The following is an 18,569-nucleotide window of genomic DNA, read 5'->3' as shown; positions in this document are numbered from 1 at the left end:
CTAGTGCTTTATAAAGCTTCAGAAGGACATCCCTGCTTTTATATTCCAAGCCTCTTGAGATAAATGACAACATTGCATTTGCTTTCTTAATTACGGACTCAACCTGCAAGTTTACCGTTAGAGAATCCTGGAATAGGACTCCCAAGTCCCTTTGCACTTCAGCATTATGAATTTTGTCACCGTTTAGAAAATAGTCCATGCCTCTATTCTTTTTTCCAAAGTGCAAGACCTCGCAGTTGCCCACGTTGAATTTCATCAGCCATTACTTGGACCACGCTCCTAAACTGTCTAAATCTTTCTGCAGCCTCCCCACCTCCTCCATACTACCTGCCCCTCCACCTATCTTTGTATCATCGGCAAACTTAGCCAGAATGCCCCCAGTCCCGTCATCTAGATCGTTAATATAGAAAGAGAACAGCTGTGGCCCCAACACTGAACCCTGCGGGACACCACTCGTCACTGGTTGCCATTCCAAAAAAGAACCTTTTATCCCAGCTCTCTGCCTGACGGCCAATCATCAATCCATGTTAGTACCTTGCCTCGAATACCATGGGTCCTTATTTTACTCAGGAGTCTCCCGTGAGGCACCTTATCAAAGGCCTTTTGGAAGTCAAGATAGATAACATCCATTGGCTCTCCTTGGTCTAACCTATTTGTTATCTTTTCAAAGAACTCTAACAGGTTTGTCAGGCACGACCTCCCCTTACTAAATCCATGCTGACTTGTCCTAATCCGACCCTGCACTTCCAAGAATTTAGAAATCTTGCCGTCATTCTCCGACCCGTTGGCCACCGTGAATCCCGCCCCCGTCCCCGCCGAAGTCTCCGGTACCGGAGATCGGGCGGGGGCGGGAATCGGGCCGCGCCGGTTGGCGGGACCCCCCGCTCAATTCTCCGGCCCGAATGGGCCGAAGTCCCGCCCAGAAATTGCCTGTCCCGCTGGAGTAAATCAAAGCTGGTATTTACCGGCGGGACCAGGCGGCGTGGGCGGGCTCCGGGGTCCTGGGGGGGGGGGCGCGGGGCGATCTGACCCCAGGGGGTGCCCCCACAGTGGCCTGGCCCGCGATCGGGGCCCACCGATCCGCAGGCGGGCCTGTGCCGTGGGGGCACTCTTTCCCTTCCGCCTCCACCATGGTCTCCACCATGGCGGAGGCGGAAGAGACTCTCCCCACTGCGCATGCGCGGGAAACTGTCAGCGGCCGCTGACGCTCCAGCGCATGCGCCGCATTTCCGCGCCAGCTGGCGGGGCAACAAACGCTATTTCCGCCAGCTGGCGGGGCAACAAACGCCATTTCCGCGAGCTGGCGGGTCGGAAATCCCTCCGGCGCCGGCCTAGCCCCTCAATGTTGGGGCTCGGCCCCCAAGATGCGGAGCATTCCGCACCTTTGGGCCGGCGCGATGCCCGTCTGATTGGCGCCGTTTTTGGCGCCAGTCGGCGGACATCGCGCCGTTGGAGCGGCCCAATGTCAACTTTTGCCTCCCGTTTGTTTTTAATGTATTTAAATAAACTTTTACTGTCATTCCTAATGTTACTGGCTAGCCTACCTTCATATTTGATCCTCTCTTTCCTTATTTCTCTCTTTGTTATCCTCTGTTTGTTTTTGTAGCCTTCCCAATCTTCTGACTTCCCACCACTATTTGCCACATTATAGGCTTTCTCTTTTGCTTTGATGCATTCCCTGACTTCCTTTGTCAGCCATGGCTGCCTAATCCCCCCTCGGATAACCTTTTCTTTGGGATGTACCTCTGTACTGTGTCCTCAATTACTCCCAGAAACTCCTGCCATTGCTGTTCTAGGGCGAAATTCTCCCCCAACGGCGCGATGTCTGCCGACTGGCGCCAAAAACGGCGCCAATCAGACGGGCATCGCGCCGGCCCAAAGGTGCGGAATGCTCCGCATCTTTGGGGGCCGAGCCCCAACATTGAGGGGCTAGGCCGACGCCAGAGGGATTTCCGCCCCGCCAGCTGGCGGAAATGGCGTTCGTTGCCCCGCCAGCTGGCGCGGAAATGCGGCGCATGCGCGGGAGCGTCAGCGGCCACTGACAGCTTTCCGGCGCATGCGCGGGAGCGTCAGCGGCCGCTGACAGCTTTCCGGCGCATGCGCGGGAGCGTCTGCGGCCGCTGAAAGTTTCCCGCGCATGTGCAGTGGGGAGAGTCACTTCCGCCTCCGCCATGGTGGAGGCTGTGGCGGAGGCGGAAGGGAAAGAGTGCCCCCACAGCACAGGCCCGCCCGCGGATCGGTGGGCCCCAATCGCGGGCCAGGCCACCGTGGGGGCACCCCCCTGGGGCCAGATCGCCCCGCGCCCACCCCCAGGACCCCGGAGCCCGCCCACGCCGCCTGGTCCCGCCGGTAAATACCAGGTTTAATTTACGCCGGCGGGACAGGCAATTTCTGGGCGGGACTTCGGCCCATCCGGGCCGGAGAATTGAGCGGAGGGTCCCGCCAACCGGCGCGGCCCGATTCCCGCCCCCGCCCAGTCTCCGGTACCGGAGACTTCGGCGGGGGCGGGATTCACGGCGGCCAACGGCCATTCTCCGACCCGGCGGGGGGTCGGAGAATGACGCCCCTACTGTCTTTCCCACTCGGCTCTGCTCCCAGTCGATTTTCGTCAGTTCCTCCCTCATGCCCCTGTAGTTACCTTTATTTAACTGTAACACCTTTACATCTGATTCTACCTTCTTTCTTTCAAATTGGAGACTGAATTCTTCCATATTATGATCACTGCCTCCTAAGTGCTCCCTTACTTTAAGATCTTTTATCAAGTCTGGCTCATTACATAACACTAAGTCCAGAATGGCCTGTTCCCTCGTGGGCTCCATCACAAGCTGTTCCAAGCTGCCCTCCTGTAAACATTCAATGAATTCCCTTTCTTTGAGTCCACTGGCAACATTATTTACCCAGTCCACCTGCCTATTGAAGTCCCCCATGATCACTGTGACCTTGCCTTTCTGACATGCACTTTCTATTTTGTGGTGCATTTTGTGCCCCTGGTCCTGACCACTGTTAGGAGGCCTGAACATAACTCCCATTATGGTTTTTTTGCCTTTGTGGTTCCTCAACTCGACCCACACAGACTCCACATCATCCGACCCCATGTCGTTTAGTGCTATTGATTTAATTTCATTCCTGATTAATAAGGCAACCCCGCCCCCTCTGCCCACCTCTCTGTCTTTTCGATAGGTTGTGAATCCCTGGATGTTTAAATGCCAGTCCTGAACCCCCTACAACCACGTCTCTGTTCTCAGTTCGTTGTTTCCATTCCCACTACCATTCACGACTGGATGTTGCTGGACTGTGGAGTTTTGAACTGATCTGTCGATTGTGGGATCGCTTAGCTCTGTCTATCACTTGCTGCTTCTGCTTTTGGCACAAAAGTAGTCCTGTGTTGTAGCTTCAACAGGTTGACACCTCATTTTTAGATATACCTGCAGCTGCTCCTGGAATTAGAACCGAGAACATGGAACATACAGTGCAGAAGGAGGCCTTTCAGCCCATCAAGTCTGCACCGACCCACTTAAGCCCTCACTTCCACCCTATCCCCTTAACCCAATAACCCCCCAAACCTTTTTGGTCACTAAGGGCAATTTATCATGGCCAATCCACCTACCCTGCAAGTCTTTGGAGTGTGGGAGGAAACCGGAGCACCCAGAGGAAACCCACGCAGACACGGGGAGAACATGCAGACACAGACAGTGACCCAGCGGTGAATCGAACCTGGGACCCTGTCGCTGTGAAGCCACAGTGCTATCCACTTGTGCTACCCCCGTGCTGCCCACGTGCATGCCCTCCTGGACTCCTCATTCTTGTCATGCGTGGCCCTAATTACCCTTGTTACTCAGATACTTTATACAATGACGGTATGGACATGCTCAGGAATAGATGAAATCAACTCTGCCTTTGTACTGTGAAATCACTGTCAAATACTAACGCTCACTCCTTGCTACCTGCAGGCAGATCTCACAACCACAAGCTACAGAATTGAGAACAACGAATTGAATTAAGATATTAAGCAACACGATTTAAGAGTAGTAAAATGCCAAATCTTATCCTTACAATGAACAAACTCTAATGAATGTTCAATTTTGAATCCTGATTAAACACTCTCATCTACAGATCAAGATGTATCTGCACTTTATCTCATCGCTTGTATTTGAATTGGACATTTGAGGCATTTTAAAATTTGTCTCCATTCAGCCTTTGGTCATGACAGAAGTAGATTTGCTAATATCTCACTGAATTGCGACATAATTCATTTTGGATACATTCAAAGAACAAAGAACAATACAGCACAGGAACAGGCCCTTCAGCCCTCCAAGCCTGCACCGGTCATGATACCAACCTTTGCCAAAACCCTCAGCACTTCCTTGTGCCGTATCCCTCTATACCCATCCTATCCATGTGTTTTTCAAGATGCCTTTTGAAATCCACTAATATATCTGCTTCCACAACCTCCCCTGGCAACGCGTTCCAGGCACTCACCACCCTCTGTAAAAATCCTGCCTCGCACATCTTCTCTAAACTTTGCCCCACGAACCTTAAACCTGTGCCCCCTGGTGACTGACCCCTCCATCCTGGGAAAGAGTGCCTGCCCATCCATTCTATCCATGCCCCTCATAATCTTGTAGACCTCTATCAGGTCACCCCCTCAACCTCCGTCTTTGTAATGAAAACAGTCCGAGTTTGTTCAGCCTCTCCACATAGCTAACACCCTCCAGACCAGGCAACATTCTGGTAAACCTCCTCTGCACCCTCTCCAAAGCCTCCACATCTTTCTGGTAGTGTGGTGACCAGAATTGTGCGCAATATTCCAAGTGCGGCCTTACTAAGGTTCTATACAACTGTTGCATGACTTGCCAGTTTTTATACTCGATGCCCCGTCCAATGAAGGCAAGCATTCCATATGCTTTCTTGACTACCTTGTCCACTTGTGTTGCCACTTTCAAAGATCTGTGGACCTGCAAGCCCAGATCACTCTGACTTTCTATATTCCTAAGAGTTTTGCCATTTATGACATATTTCTTCTCTATGTTAGACCTACCAAAATGCATTACCTCACATTTGTCCGGATTAAACTCCATTTGCCATTTCTCTGCCCAAGTCACCAATCTATCTATGCCCTGCTGTATCCTCTGACAATCCTCAATGCTATCTGCCACTCCACCAACCTTGGTATCATCCGCGAACTTACCAATCCGACCAGCTACATTCCTCGTTCATTCAAAAAATATACAGAATCTATAGAGTCATAGAACCCCTACAGTGCAAAGGAGGCCGTTCGGCCATCAAGTCTGCACCGAACCTCTGAAAGAGAACCATACCTAGGCCCACTTCCCCGCCCTATCCTCTTAACCCCACCTAACCTGCATATCTTTTGACTGTTGAAGGAAACCCACACAGGGGGGGATCATGCAAACTCCACCCAGATAGTCACCCATGGCCGGAATCTAACCCAGGTCCCTGGCACAGTGATGCAGCAATGCTAACCGCTGTGCCACCATAAGGATGATGAAAAAAATAAATTACCCAATCACAGAGATTGAACTTTAATTAATATGTATTAAAATCTATTTCAATGTATTAAAATATTCATGAGTGGAGATCCCAGCGTTGGATTGGGGTGGGCACAGTAAGAAGTCTTCCAACGCCAGGTTAAAGTCCAATATGTTTGTTTCGAATCACTAGCTTTCGGAGCACAGCTCCTTCATCAGGTGACTTCAAATACCCTTCCTGCCTGTTTTGATCTGCCCATCAAATGCTCCTCCTGTCTGGGTCAATTTACCCATCAAATACCTTTCCAGCCTCGGTCAATTTACCCATCAAATACCCTTCCTGTCTGGGCCAATCTGCCCATCAAATACCCTTTCTGTCTGGGCCAATCTGCCCATCACAAACCGTCCTGTCTGAGTCAATCTGCCCCTCAAATACCCTCCCTGACTGGTTCACCATCAAATATTCTTCCCGCTTGGATTAATAGTTTCTGTACCCTTAAAGAGTCAGCTTTTGTGCAACAATCAAGCGAGATATCCAAAAAGGATAGCACTCACAATTGCAGCTGTATAAGGGAGTCCAGAATCAGCCCCACTCCACCTCTTATTACCTGTTTAGCATGGGCAGCACGGTAGCACAAGTGGATAGCACTGTGGCTTCACAGCGCCAGGGTCCCAGGTTCAATTCCCTGCTGGGTCACTGTCTGTGCGGAGTCTGCACATGCTAATTTGCCCTTAGTGTCCAAAAAATGTTAAGTGGGGATTACTGGGATAGGGTAGATATGTGGGCTTCAGTAGGGTGCTCTTTGTAAGGGCCGGTGCGACTCGATGGGCCGAATGGCCTCCTACTGCACTGTAAATTCTATGATTTTCCATGATACACCCTCTTGTTTTTGTTTTATCATATTCTCAATCTCCCTCATCATCCTTGTTGGAATGTTCCCAGTCTGTACCTAAAATGTCGTCTCATCAAATCCATTGCTGTGTTGCAGTTTTTCCTCTCTCTATTCTATTTTACTCTGGCTAGATTCCCTCTCATCTCTTTGAAATTAGTCCTCTTCCAATTTAGAAATGCTATTTTAGATTGTTCCTTGCTCTTCTCCATTACTAATTTAAACTTTATGATGTATCAGTACACTGTATCTTTTAATAAGGCCTCCACCAATAACGTACATATGTCTATGAGGACCCATCAGTACCATATGTCACTCTATGATGTGTGGCAAAACATAACTCCTTTCCTTTCTCACTATCTGTCCATACTTTTTAAAGTATGGACTAGTAACTAGTAACTAAAGTAACTAGTAACCCAATTTTTAAAATGAGTCCCAGGAAACGCTTTTTCCTAGCTTTTTCCCAAGGTAGAAGAGTCAATTACTGGGGGGCATAGGTTTAAGATGCGAGGGGCAAAGTTTTGAGGAGATGTGTGAGGGAAGTTTTTTACACAGAGGGAAGTGGATGCCTGGAACTTGTTGCCAGAGGAGGTGGTGAAAGCAGGGACGATAGTGACGTTTAAGGGCATCCTGACAAATACATGAATTGGATGGGAATAGAAGGATATGGACCCCAGAAGTGTGGAAGGTTTTAGGTTAGACGGACAGCATGGCCAGGGCAGGGTTGGAGGACCGAACGGCCTATTCCTGTGCTGTAATTTTCTTTGTTTTTTGTTCAAATCCCCTTTAGGGTTAAAAAAGAAACAAAGTTTATTCATACATTCAGACCCGGGGGATGGTTGCAACTTCATACACACAAGCTCACAATAAGAAGCACAGTGGTTAGCACTGGTGCCTCACAGCGCCAGAGCTGCGGGTTCCATCCCCGCCTTGGGTGGATGTCTGAACAAAGAAGAACTGTGTGGAGTCTGCATGTTCTCCCGTGTCTGCATGGATTTCCTCTGGGTGCTCCGGTTTCCTCCCACAGTCCAAAGATGTGCAGGCTAGGTGGAATGGCCATGCTAAAAAATTGCCCCTCATTGCCCAAAGGTGGGGATAGGTCAGTGGCCTAGTTAGGGTGCTCTTTCAGAGGGTCGATGCTAACTCAATGGACCAAATGGGCTCCTTCTACATTGTAGCGATTCTATGGGAAGAGGAGTTTTTACAACTATGAATAACTTGAGAGAACTTGAACAGATATGGATATCAGTTCACGTGATTGCCTGAGTCTAGAAAGCCAGAGTCCAGTGAATATCCATTCACTGAGGAGTTACCTGTTCAGGTGGGTTCAGCCAGCAGAAGCAGGATTTTCCGAATTCCACATGTAGTGAGATGAGGTTGGTATACAAACTTGACCTGCTCGGCAGGCAATGGCAGGAATCGACCAGAGAAACAGGCTTCAAGGAGACTGAGACTTGATGCAGGCTGACGGTCAGCCTGGAGTCCTGCTTTGATATTTGCAGGCTGGAGTTTCAACAGCAAACTGAGCTATGAGCCTAGAAATGTAATATTTAAACTTTCCAAAGACCAATAGCTGAGGCCATGTGATGTTGTACATTAATAAGTTAGTTTCGGGCTAATCAGATTTCTATGCCTCTGGCATTTGTTCACCTTAGGAGATAAATGGTGGCTTTTAGTCCCACTACATGCATAATGAGTTTTGATGGCTCTCCCTTTGTTATAGTTCAGGCTGAGGAGATGTATCACCTGCTGCTTCCTGGTTTGAGTGATTGTAATGTGTGCTCACAATGAGAAGTGTGATATTCTCCAAGGATGAGCGTTGAGCTTGTTCTGCAGCTGCTGTAATTACCGATGAATGGCAGATGGGGTTTAATTTAGATAAATGTGAGGTGATACATTTCGGTAGGTCGAATCGGGGTAGGACCTACTCAGCTAATGGTAGGGAGTTGGGGAGTGTTACAGAACAAATAGATCTCGGAGTACAGATTCATAGCTCCTTGAAAGTGGAGTCAAAGGTGGACAGGGTGGTGAAGAAGGCATTTGGCATGCTTGGTTTCATTGGTCAGAACATTGAATACAGGAGTTGGGACATCTTGCTGGAGTTGTATGAGACATTAGTAAGACCACACTTGGAATACTGTGTGCAGTTCTGGTCACCCTCTTATAGAAAGGATATTATTAAACTATAAAGAGTGCAGAAAAGATTTACTAGGATGTTGCCGGGACTTGATGGTTTGAGTTATAAGGAGAGGCTGGATAGACTGGGACTTTTTCCCCTGGTGCATAGGAGACTTAGGGGTGATCTTGTAGAGGACTATAAAATAATGAGGGGCATAGATAAAGTCAACATCTTTTCCCAAAGGTAGGGGAGTCTAAGTGAGAGGTGAAAGATACAAAAGGGTCCAGCGGGGCATTTTATTTACACAGAGGGTGGTGAGTGTCTGGAACAAGCTGCCAGAGGCAGTAGTAGAGGCGGGTACAATTTTGTCTTTTAAAATGCATTTAGACAGTTATATGGGAAAGATGGGTATAGAGCGATATGGGCCAAATGCGGGCAATTGGGACTAGCTTAGTGATTAAAAACTGGGCGGCACGGACAAGTTGGGCCGAAGGACCTGCTTTCATGCTGTAACTCTCCATGACTCTATAACTTGTGAAATTTGTTGCACCTCTAGGTTCAGCAAAGTCCACTTTTTAAATGAGTAGAAAGGTAACGTTTGATTTAAACAGTTGATGACCTCTTCCATGTCTTGAGACATGACAATATGGTCCTATCAGTACCCTATATCTCCTATAAGGTCACATCAGCCCCATATATCCTTCAGTAAGGTACCTCTCAAATCTAGTCCCTCAGAGCTGTAGCACTGCTAGCGGGAACAGTCTTGATGTGGCTAATTGATCTTCACACACATTCTGCAATTGGATACCTTGATATTTACACTGTGATTATTCTCTGTCAGAGCAGTAGGCATTCAACCTTTCCAAACCCCTCTTTGTCTCTCCCTGCCCCCCCCTTCCTCTCTCTGCCCCCTCTCTCTCTTTCTCCCCTGCCCCTCCCCACCTCTCTCTCTCTTTCCCCCCCTCTCTCTGCAGGTGATTACTGATGGGCAGATTTATGGGTACTCTCTCTTCCTAATCCTTCTCTCTCTCTCTTTCTCTCTCCAGGTCGGATTGACTACGCCCCCATGTGCAACGGACATGGAAACTTCAGCATGGAGACATGTGACTGCAGCTGTGAGTTTGGATGGACTGGTAAAGGTTGCTTGGTGCAATGCTGCCCATCTAACTGCAGCGGGCATGGGCAGTGTGTGGATGGAGAGTGCCTCTGTGATCGAGGGTACACAGGGCAGGACTGCAGTGAGCTGAGATGTCCCAGGGATTGCAGTGGGCATGGCCTGTGTGTGGATGGACAGTGTGTCTGTGAAGAACCTTACAAAAGTGAAGACTGCGGACAGCTGAAGTGTCCCAGAGAGTGCTCAGGACATGGGCAGTGCATTAATGATAGCTGCCTTTGCTATGAGACCTACACTGGAGAGGACTGTCATCAGATGAGGTGCTTGAATGATTGTAGCAACAAGGGGCTTTGTAACCATGGAGTTTGCTCCTGTCAGGATGGCTACACAGGAGAGGATTGTGGGGAAGGTAAGGCTTCTTACTGTGTTGTGACAGTGTTGTGATGGCAAGGTAGGATATTGCAGGTGGATTTGGAAAGGATAAGTGAATGGTTTGCAAGGGAGGGGTGAGTGATTTGGGAGAAGTTTTGGGAAGTGAGTGGTTTGGTGGAGTTGAGGGGGTTTGGGGGGAGTGAGGGGTTTGGGGGATTGAGTGCTTTGGGAGAAATTTGGGTTTGTGAGGGGTTTCGGTGGAGTGTGGGGTTTAGGAGGAGTTTGGGGAGTGAAAGGATTTGGGAGAGGGAGGGGTTTGGGGCAAGTGAGGGGTTTGGGAGGAATCTGAGTAGTGCGGGGTTTGGGAGGAGTTTAGGGGAGTGAGGGTTTTGGGGGAATTTCGGAGTGAGGTTTTTGAGTGGAGTGAGGGTGTTGAATCCCAAATTTCTTTATCCGTCAGTCTGGTCTCAATAAAAGTCGAGATGGATTTGCAGGTATAACATTAGTTATTTTATTCAGCTTGCAAGCTTGATTCGTTTCACAGAAACATAAGAGACATCCCGTCTCCTACATCCCAGAAAGCGAATGAACAAAGAGACAAAGGGATCTCTGCAAATCAATTCAAATGGTATCAAGTTTCACATACTCGACGCCCATAGGTCAGCCTATATCCCTGCTGACCTGTTTGATCTATTCTGATTGGCTCACTTCCAATCCCTTCCTCTGGCCCCTATCAATCCAGCATCACTCTCGTAGACACACCTCTTCCTGCTTTCCCCATGCGGTCTAACATCCTTTGTCTCTGAACTAACCAGAATCAAAGTGGCTTATTTCTACATTACATTAACTAATATCTCTAAAGTAACTATTTTATCTCACATTCGTCATTCCCTCCTTTTATCATTCCATGATAACCGGACTATCCAATCCATAGCTACGGTTCCCCATCTAAAAAGATCCGTCGCTGCATTTCCAATTCCTGGCTTAGCCCCCCCTCATCTGCTGCACCCTCATGGATTTTAACAGTTAAATTTTTGGGGGCTTTGATCTGATCCAGTGCACCCCGCATTCTACCCATCACACATTTAAGGATGGCTGGGCCCACAAAGATGCAGCCGATAGCTACCACTAGATACATGGCCATATTTATCAACCAGTCCTTCCAACCTCCAAATCCCCAGTTACCCCAAGAGCCAGGATCCTGCATCCCGTCCAAGTGATCCCGTATGTGATCCATAAATTTAGTGATGTTAGCGGTCAAGTCTTGAACTCCCATGATACACTTGCCCTGCACTATGGCGCATACCCCACCCTCACGGGCCAGAAGATAGTCAAGAGCATACCGGTTCTGCATTGCAAACAACCGTAGCTGAGACAACTCCTTGGTTATTGCCCCGAGGGCTCCCAAGGTTTACTACCCGGGTTTTCCTCAGTTTGGCCTTTAACTAACTTAAGTGTATCTCCCGGTAACCTACGTTCTAGCTGTACTTCCCTTCTCATACGCCCCATCCTCTCTCTAGTCCCTTTCACTTTCTCATAGCCTCTTCCTACGCTCTTCTGACAGCCTGATTTTACCTTTATTGTACCACTCTTAACACATCCAAAATCAAATTTACATGTATTCCAAAAACAAGGCAATGTCCATATAATGTTCCCTTCCCATTGCCGGGACCGGTGCAACTGCTTCATGACTCCTGCATTCTCCTTAACTTTGATGACCTTCCATGAGTCGATACCATGTCCTCGCATATGGGGGCAGCGAAGAACATTACCTTTGCAGAGGAGATGTAACCTTGTAGATTGGTTGGAGCTACACAGATACATAATATTCCCCTTTTCCATGTCCATCGCCAATAACACGCCAAGCGAAGTGAGGCCAAATAGCACACAGATGGTGCGTAGCCACCCCATCATGCTCCACACCTGTAAAATAGCACTGGAGAAGGGAGACAGGTTTGTATCCGACCTTTTGCAGTAGTGGAGATGGACTCAATTTACAGTGATGTAGGTGGACCCAAGCACTTCGCCCCTCCACTTTAACTGCTGTGGGGGTGGTAAGGAGAACTTGGAAGGGCCCATCCCATCGCGGCTCCGACCCCTTCCTAGTCCAATTTTTGACCATGACATAACTACCGGGCTGGACTGAAAGTGAGCTAGGTACTGGGGGCAATGGCTGGTGAGCCGCGCGGACCTGGCCATGGAGTTCCTTGAGCACTTGCGTGAGGGCTAGAACATAGGTGGTCATCTCTTCAGTCATCTGATGAAACTGAACCAGTCTGGGAACCTGCAGGCTCCAGGGAGTTCTAAGAGGCCTGCCATAAAGAATCTCAGCGGGAGAGAGCCGGGCCGGTCCCGCAGGTGTAACCCGCAGCTGGAAGAGGGCAACGGGGAGCAACTTAAGCCATGTCAGTCCCGTGTCTGCTCTTAATTTAGCCAATTTAGTTTTGAGGGTCTGATTGTGTCTCTCAACCAACCCGGCCGCCTGCGGTCTGTACGCACAGTGTAACTGCTGGCGTATGCCCAACTGGGAGCAAAACTCCTTGTTAATTTGTCCAATAAAATGAGGCCCATTATCAGAACTTAACTGAGCTGGTATACCGTACCGGGGAATGATTTCCCTCATCAAGACTTTAACCACAGTAGCAGCTTTATTATCGATAGTCGGATACGCCTCGACCCATCTGCTGAACACATCCACAATGACCAAAACATATTTATAACATTGACACCTTTCCAACTCAATGTAATCCATTTGGAGCGTCTCAAAGGGACCACTGGGCAACGGGGTTTGCCCCATCCCACAAGGGATACCTTTTCCGGTGTTATATTGCTGACAAATCAAACACCGATTACTGATACTTTGGGCCAACCCCTGCATTTTAGGGTGCCACCAAGTGTCCAGCAACAAATCACTAGTCCCTCGAGCCCCACAATGAGTTGCAAAGTGTACACATTCAATGACCCATAAAGCCAGCACATCAGACATACAAGTCTGATGTGCAGGCGTGGTCCATAAAGAGGAAACAGAATCATATGTACAACCTAACCGTTTCCACATTTGTTTATCACTCTCAGGAGCGTCCTCCTGTAATCTTATGACGTCTTGGATGGTTGGCATTGACTTGTCAGAAGCAGACATATTTATAGTAGATCGTTTAGTCTGACTTAACATCTTAGGCACCATCACTTGCTGAATTTGCGCGGCTGTTCGCGCTGCACAATCTGCTCGTTCATTACCAACGTCAACTGGGGTTGTACCATTCGTGTGGGCAGCGCATTTAATAACGGAAATCTGCGTGGGCATAAGGAGGGCCTGCAGTAGGTCATTAACTAAACCCCGGTGGGATATTTGACCACACATAATCATGTCAGGTTGTTCTGACGAAATGTCACTCAAATCGCCCCTTATTGTGGTAGTTTCCTGAATCAAGGCTAAACAGTCGTGGCCAGGTGCGTCTTCATGGACAGGGGGACCACTAAGAAAACAGGCTGGATTGATAGTGGTACAGTGGTTAAATGTCAGACGTGGATTGTTCAAAAGGTATATCTCATACCTATTCTGACGAGCTGTGGTATGATGCTGAGTCTGCAGTTGCCTCAGTAGTGCGATGACCGAGTGGGAGCGATACACCGTAATATCCTGTTGGAGGGTGAGAGCATGTAACGGCTATGCGATGGCATTGATTGAACGTAAATCCTGTACTAATCGGTACTGGTCTGGTTTGGCTGGTTTAGGCACAGCAAGTATGGGGGTGTTACATTCTGATTGGCAAGGGACCAAAATACCCTGTTTCAACAGCTCTTGAATTAATTTATCTATTGATGGAGCAGCTTGAGATTTCAGGGGGTATTGTCGAATGGAAGGTAGCTTTACATGATCCTTAATCATCACCTTAATAGGTGTAACATTTGTCTTTCCCACTTGTGATGGTTATTCCGCCCAGACCTGTGGATTGACATATTCCAACACATCATGTCCCCTGTGAAGTGAAAGGCTTGAGGGAATGAGGGGTTTGAGAGGAATTTGTGGAGTGGTGAGTTTTGGGGGGGGAAGTCAGGAGTTTGGGAGGAATATGGGGCAGGGAGAGGCTTGGGGAGTGAATGATTTGGGAGGGATTTGGCTCCTCCCCCGGCCCGCCGGGCAACCTACCCCGATTGTATGCACGCAAGAATTGCCAGCTTGGCACCTTTGCAGTGCCAAACTGGCACCCAAGTGGCAGCATCAGGGTACCCAGGTGGCACCAGTAGTGCCAGGGCACCACTCTGCCAAAAAGCATCATTCTGCCAAAGGGCATGCAGCTGGGGACCTCCGACCCCCTTGGAGACCACCACAAGTGCCATTTTGTCTTGTCCCAATTTGTGGGGACTAGGACTAAATGATGCTCGCCCAAGGCCCCTCAGGAGAAGGGGTTGAATCCCAAGGTACATCGGGAATCTGCACATTAGAGGAAGGCCTCGCTCTAATATGCAGATTTGCTGAAACGTGATCCCGCACATTGCAATGTCTCGCAAGATTGCGTTGAATCTCGCGAGGTGTTGCGAGCTGCGTAGTCCCCAGGAGTGTGGTCTCCCGGTTTTCTACAGCCACAGTGTGCCGCGGCGAGCTGCTTCTCCGGTGCAGCATGGCCGTAGGATCACGCCATAGTCTCCCAAACAGAGAATCCCACCCACAAGGTTTTGGCCTCAAGTGCTTTCTGTGGTAGACCACAGGCTGACCACTCCCTGGGTGAAGAAATCTCTCCTCACCTGTATCCGAAATGTAGCCTTATCCCCATATCCTCAGCCCACACCGGTGATTCTGGGGTTCCCCACCATCGGAAACATCATTGAACTCTGACAGTGCAGAAGGAGGCCCATCGAGTCTGCACCGACCCTCTGAAAGAGCACGCTACCTCAGCCCACTCCCCCGCCTTAAGCCAGCAACCCAACCTGCGCATCTTTGGACACTAAGGGCAATTTATCATAGCCAATGCACCTAACCTGCACATCTTTGGACTGTGGGAGGAAACAGAGCACCCGGAGGAAACCCACGCACACACGGGGAGGATGTGCAGACTCCGCACAGACAGTCGGCCAAGGCCGGAATTGAACTGGGGCCCCTGCAGCTGTGAGGCAGCAGTGCTAACCACAGTGCCATGTGCCGTCCTGCCTGCATCTGTCCTAGCTAGTCCTGTTAGAATTGTAGTGATCTTGGTATGTGTTAACACATGTTTAGTTAATGTGAAGTCAGTACAGACAGGTGATCACTCGATGGCAACACTAACAGGAAATACATAGTGGGCGGGATTCTCCCATACATCGGCTAAGTGTTGACGCCACCGTGTTGCACGCTGGCGTCAACGGTCGTTTCAGGGCCCCATTCTCCGGACCACACGGGGCTAGTACAGGCCCGGTGGGCAGAGCGGGGGCGCGGCCACAGAGGAGTCAGAGACGCGGCGCCGTGGTGCAAATAAGGCGTGCGAGCGCACGGACCGCTGACGGAGCAAGATGGCGCCACGCCGAACAGTGCCACGGTTCACGAACCACGATCTGGAGATGCTCCTGGATGCCCTCGAGGAGAGGCGGGGGCGGCCTGTGGAGGGAGGTGGGCGCGGCCGTCAATGCCATCATGGTGACACCCAGGACTGGCGAGCAGTGTTGCAAAAAGATGAACGACCTACTCAGGGCAGCCAGGGTGAGTACCCAGCAATGTGCCCATGGCACCATGGGGCTGGTTTAGCACAGGGCTAAATCGCTGGCTTTTAAAGCAGACCAAGGCAAGCCAGCAGCACGGTTCAATTCCTGTACCAGCCTCCCCGAACTGGCGCCGGAATGTGGCAACTAGGGGCTTTTCACAGTAACTTCATTTGAAGCCTACTTGTGACAATAAGCGATTCTCATTATTTTTTTCATTTCAACCCCTCTATCCCCAACACATGTGACACCCACCCCCTCCCCAGGGGGATGGTACAACCACAGCCGTGACCCACTGTGGTAGTCGCCACTGTTGTATTATATTGTATATGGGTATTACGGTATGGCCCCTGTACTACAGGTACGGGGGTAGACCAAGAAACTAACGCTCTCGCTCATGGTCGCCTCACGCAACGTACAGGCTTATGCCCCTGACCGCACGGCCCACCCCCCCTGTGCATCATGGACCCCGCCAGCGGCCACCCCATCGTAGACCCCATCAGCGACCGCCCCCAGCCAACCCCACGCCTGCGCCTCGCGGCAGCCAACCAACCCCGGGGGACCCAAGTGCTACTTCTGCTGACAGACAAAACACCACCGGCAGTGCTGCAATGCGCGGAGCGCGCTCTGCAAGGCCTGTGGCAAGAAGGGACATTTCGCTGCAGTGTGCCAGGCTCGCTCAATCGCCGCTATTGTCCCGGCACACCCCATGTGCGGCCAGTGGGCACCGTCATCTTCCTCTCCTCAGACCACGTGCGGCCTGTGGGCGCCGCCATCTTGCTCCACTAACAACACGTGCGGCCAGTGGGCGCCGCCATCTTGCTTGCCTCAGAACCAATGGGCACTGCCATCTTGCCTGCCCCAGGACACGTGCGGCCCGTGGGCGCCGCCATCTTACCCGCCTCAGGACCCCTGCCTGGTGGGCACCTCATCGGGCCGCTCATCGCCTGCAACTGCCGACAACCAGCCGCGTCTCGCCTCGGTCACGATCGACCAGTCTCGACCGCACAACCTCGCGACCGTTTCGACAAAGGTGAAGGTCGACGGGCACGAGATCTCCTGCCTTCTGGACTCCGGGAGCACTGAGAGCTTCATCCACCCCGATACGGTATGGCGCTGCTCCCTCACGGTACACCCCATCAACCAGAGAATCTCCCTGGCCTCCGGATCCCACTCCGTGGCGATTCGGGGGTACTGCATCGCCACCCTCACCGTCCAGGGCATAGAGTTCAGCTGCTTCCGGTTCTACGTCCTCCCCAACCTCTGCGCTGCCTTACTACTTGGCCTGGACTTCCGGTACAACCTCCAGAGCACAACCCTGATATTTGGCGGGCCCCTACCACCCCTTACTGTTTGCGGCCTCGCGGTCCACAAGGTCGACCCGCCTTCCCTGTTTGCAAACTTCAGCCCGGATTGCAAACCCGTCGCCACCAGGAGCAGACGGTACAGCGCCTAGGACAGGACCTTCATCAGGTCTGAGGTCCAGCAGCTACTGAGGGAAGGTATCATCGAGGCCAGCAACAGCCCCTGGAGAGCCCAAGTGGTAGTGGTGAAAACCGGGGAGAATAACAGGATGGTCGTGGACTACAGTCAGACCATCAATCGGTACACACAGCTCGACGCGTACCCCCTCCCACGCATATCTGATATGGTCAATCAGATTGCACAGTACCGGGTCTTCTCGACAGTGGACCGGAAATCTGACCACCACCAGCTCCCCATCCGTGAGGCGGACTGCCAATACAGTGCGTTTGAAGCAGACGGCCACCTTTACCATTTCCTTAGGGTTCCCTTCAGCGTCACCAACGGGGTCTCGGCCTTCCAATGGGAGATGGACCGAATGGTTGACCGGTACGGGCTGCAGGCCACCTTCCCGTACCTGGATAACGTCACCATCTGCGGCCACGGCAGCAGGACCACGACGCCCCAGGACTCAGCCCTCTCCCCTCAGCCCTCTCCCCTCAGCCCTCTCCCCTCAGCCCTCTCCCCTCAGCCCTCTCCCCTCAGCCCTCTCCCCTCAGCCCTCTCCCCTCAGCCCTCTCCCCTCAGCCCTTTCCCCTCAGCCTTCTCCCCTCAGCCCTCTCCCCTCAGCACTTTCCCCTCAGCCCTCTACCCTCAGCCCTCTCCCCTCAGCCCTCTCCCCTCAGCCCTCTCCCCTCAGCCCTCTCCCCTCAGCCCTTTCCCCTCAGCCTTCTCCCCTCAGCCCTCTCCCCTCAGCCCTCTCCCCTCAGCCCTCTCCCCTCAGCTCTCTCCCCTCAGCCCTTTCCCCTCAGCCTTCTCCCCTCAGCCCTCTCCCCTCAGCCCTTTCCCCTCAGCCCTCTCCCCTCAGCCCTCTCCCCTCAGCCCTCTCCCCTCAGCCCTCTCCCCTCAGCCCTCTCCCCTCAGCCCTCTCCCCTCAGCCCTCTCCCCTCAGCCCTCTCCCCTCAGCCCTCTCCCCTCAGCCCTCTCCCCTCAGCCCTCTCCCCTCAGCCCTCTCCCCTCAGCCCTCTCCCCTCAGCCCTCTCCCCTCAGCCCTCTCCCCTCAGCCCTCTCCCCTCAGCCCTCTCCCCTCAGCCCTTTCCCCTCAGCCCTCTCCCCTCAGCCCTCTCCCCTCAGCCCTCTCCCCTCAGCCCTCTCCCCTCAGCCCTCTCCCCTCAGCCCTCTCCCCTCAGCCCTCTCCCCTCAGCCCTCTCCCCTCAGCCCTCTCCCCTCAGCCCTCTCCCCTCAGCCCTCTCCCCTCAGCCCTCTCCCCTCAGCCCTCTCCCCTCAGCACTCTCCCCTCAGCCCTCTCCCCTCAGCCCTCTCCCCTCAGCCCTCTCCCCTCAGCCCTCAGCCCTCTGCCCTCAGCATTCTCCCCTCTGCCCTCAGCCCTCTTCCCTCAGCACGCTCCCCTCAGCACTTTCCCCTCAGCCCTCAGCCCTCTGCCCTCAGCA

General features: G+C 51.6%; 1 protein-coding gene across 6 annotated transcripts in view; it reads left to right on the top strand.

Annotated features, from left to right (window-relative positions):
- tnr (tenascin R (restrictin, janusin)) overlaps positions 1–18,569 on the top strand; it is a 793,807-nt gene that overhangs the window by 214,058 nt on the left and 561,180 nt on the right. For 5 of the 6 annotated variants that reach the window (XM_072511798.1, XM_072511799.1, XM_072511797.1 and 2 more), the window contains one exon: positions 9,545–10,021. In XM_072511798.1, coding sequence (XP_072367899.1) covers positions 9,545–10,021 — 477 coding nt within the window. The remainder of the gene's footprint in view (positions 1–9,544; positions 10,022–18,569) is intronic. The other variant, XM_072511802.1, reaches the window with a different exon arrangement.

Source organism: Scyliorhinus torazame, chromosome 7 (assembly GCF_047496885.1).
Source record: "Scyliorhinus torazame isolate Kashiwa2021f chromosome 7, sScyTor2.1, whole genome shotgun sequence".
NCBI lineage: Eukaryota > Metazoa > Chordata > Chondrichthyes > Carcharhiniformes > Scyliorhinidae > Scyliorhinus > Scyliorhinus torazame.
This window is presented reverse-complemented; position numbering and strand designations above follow the sequence as displayed.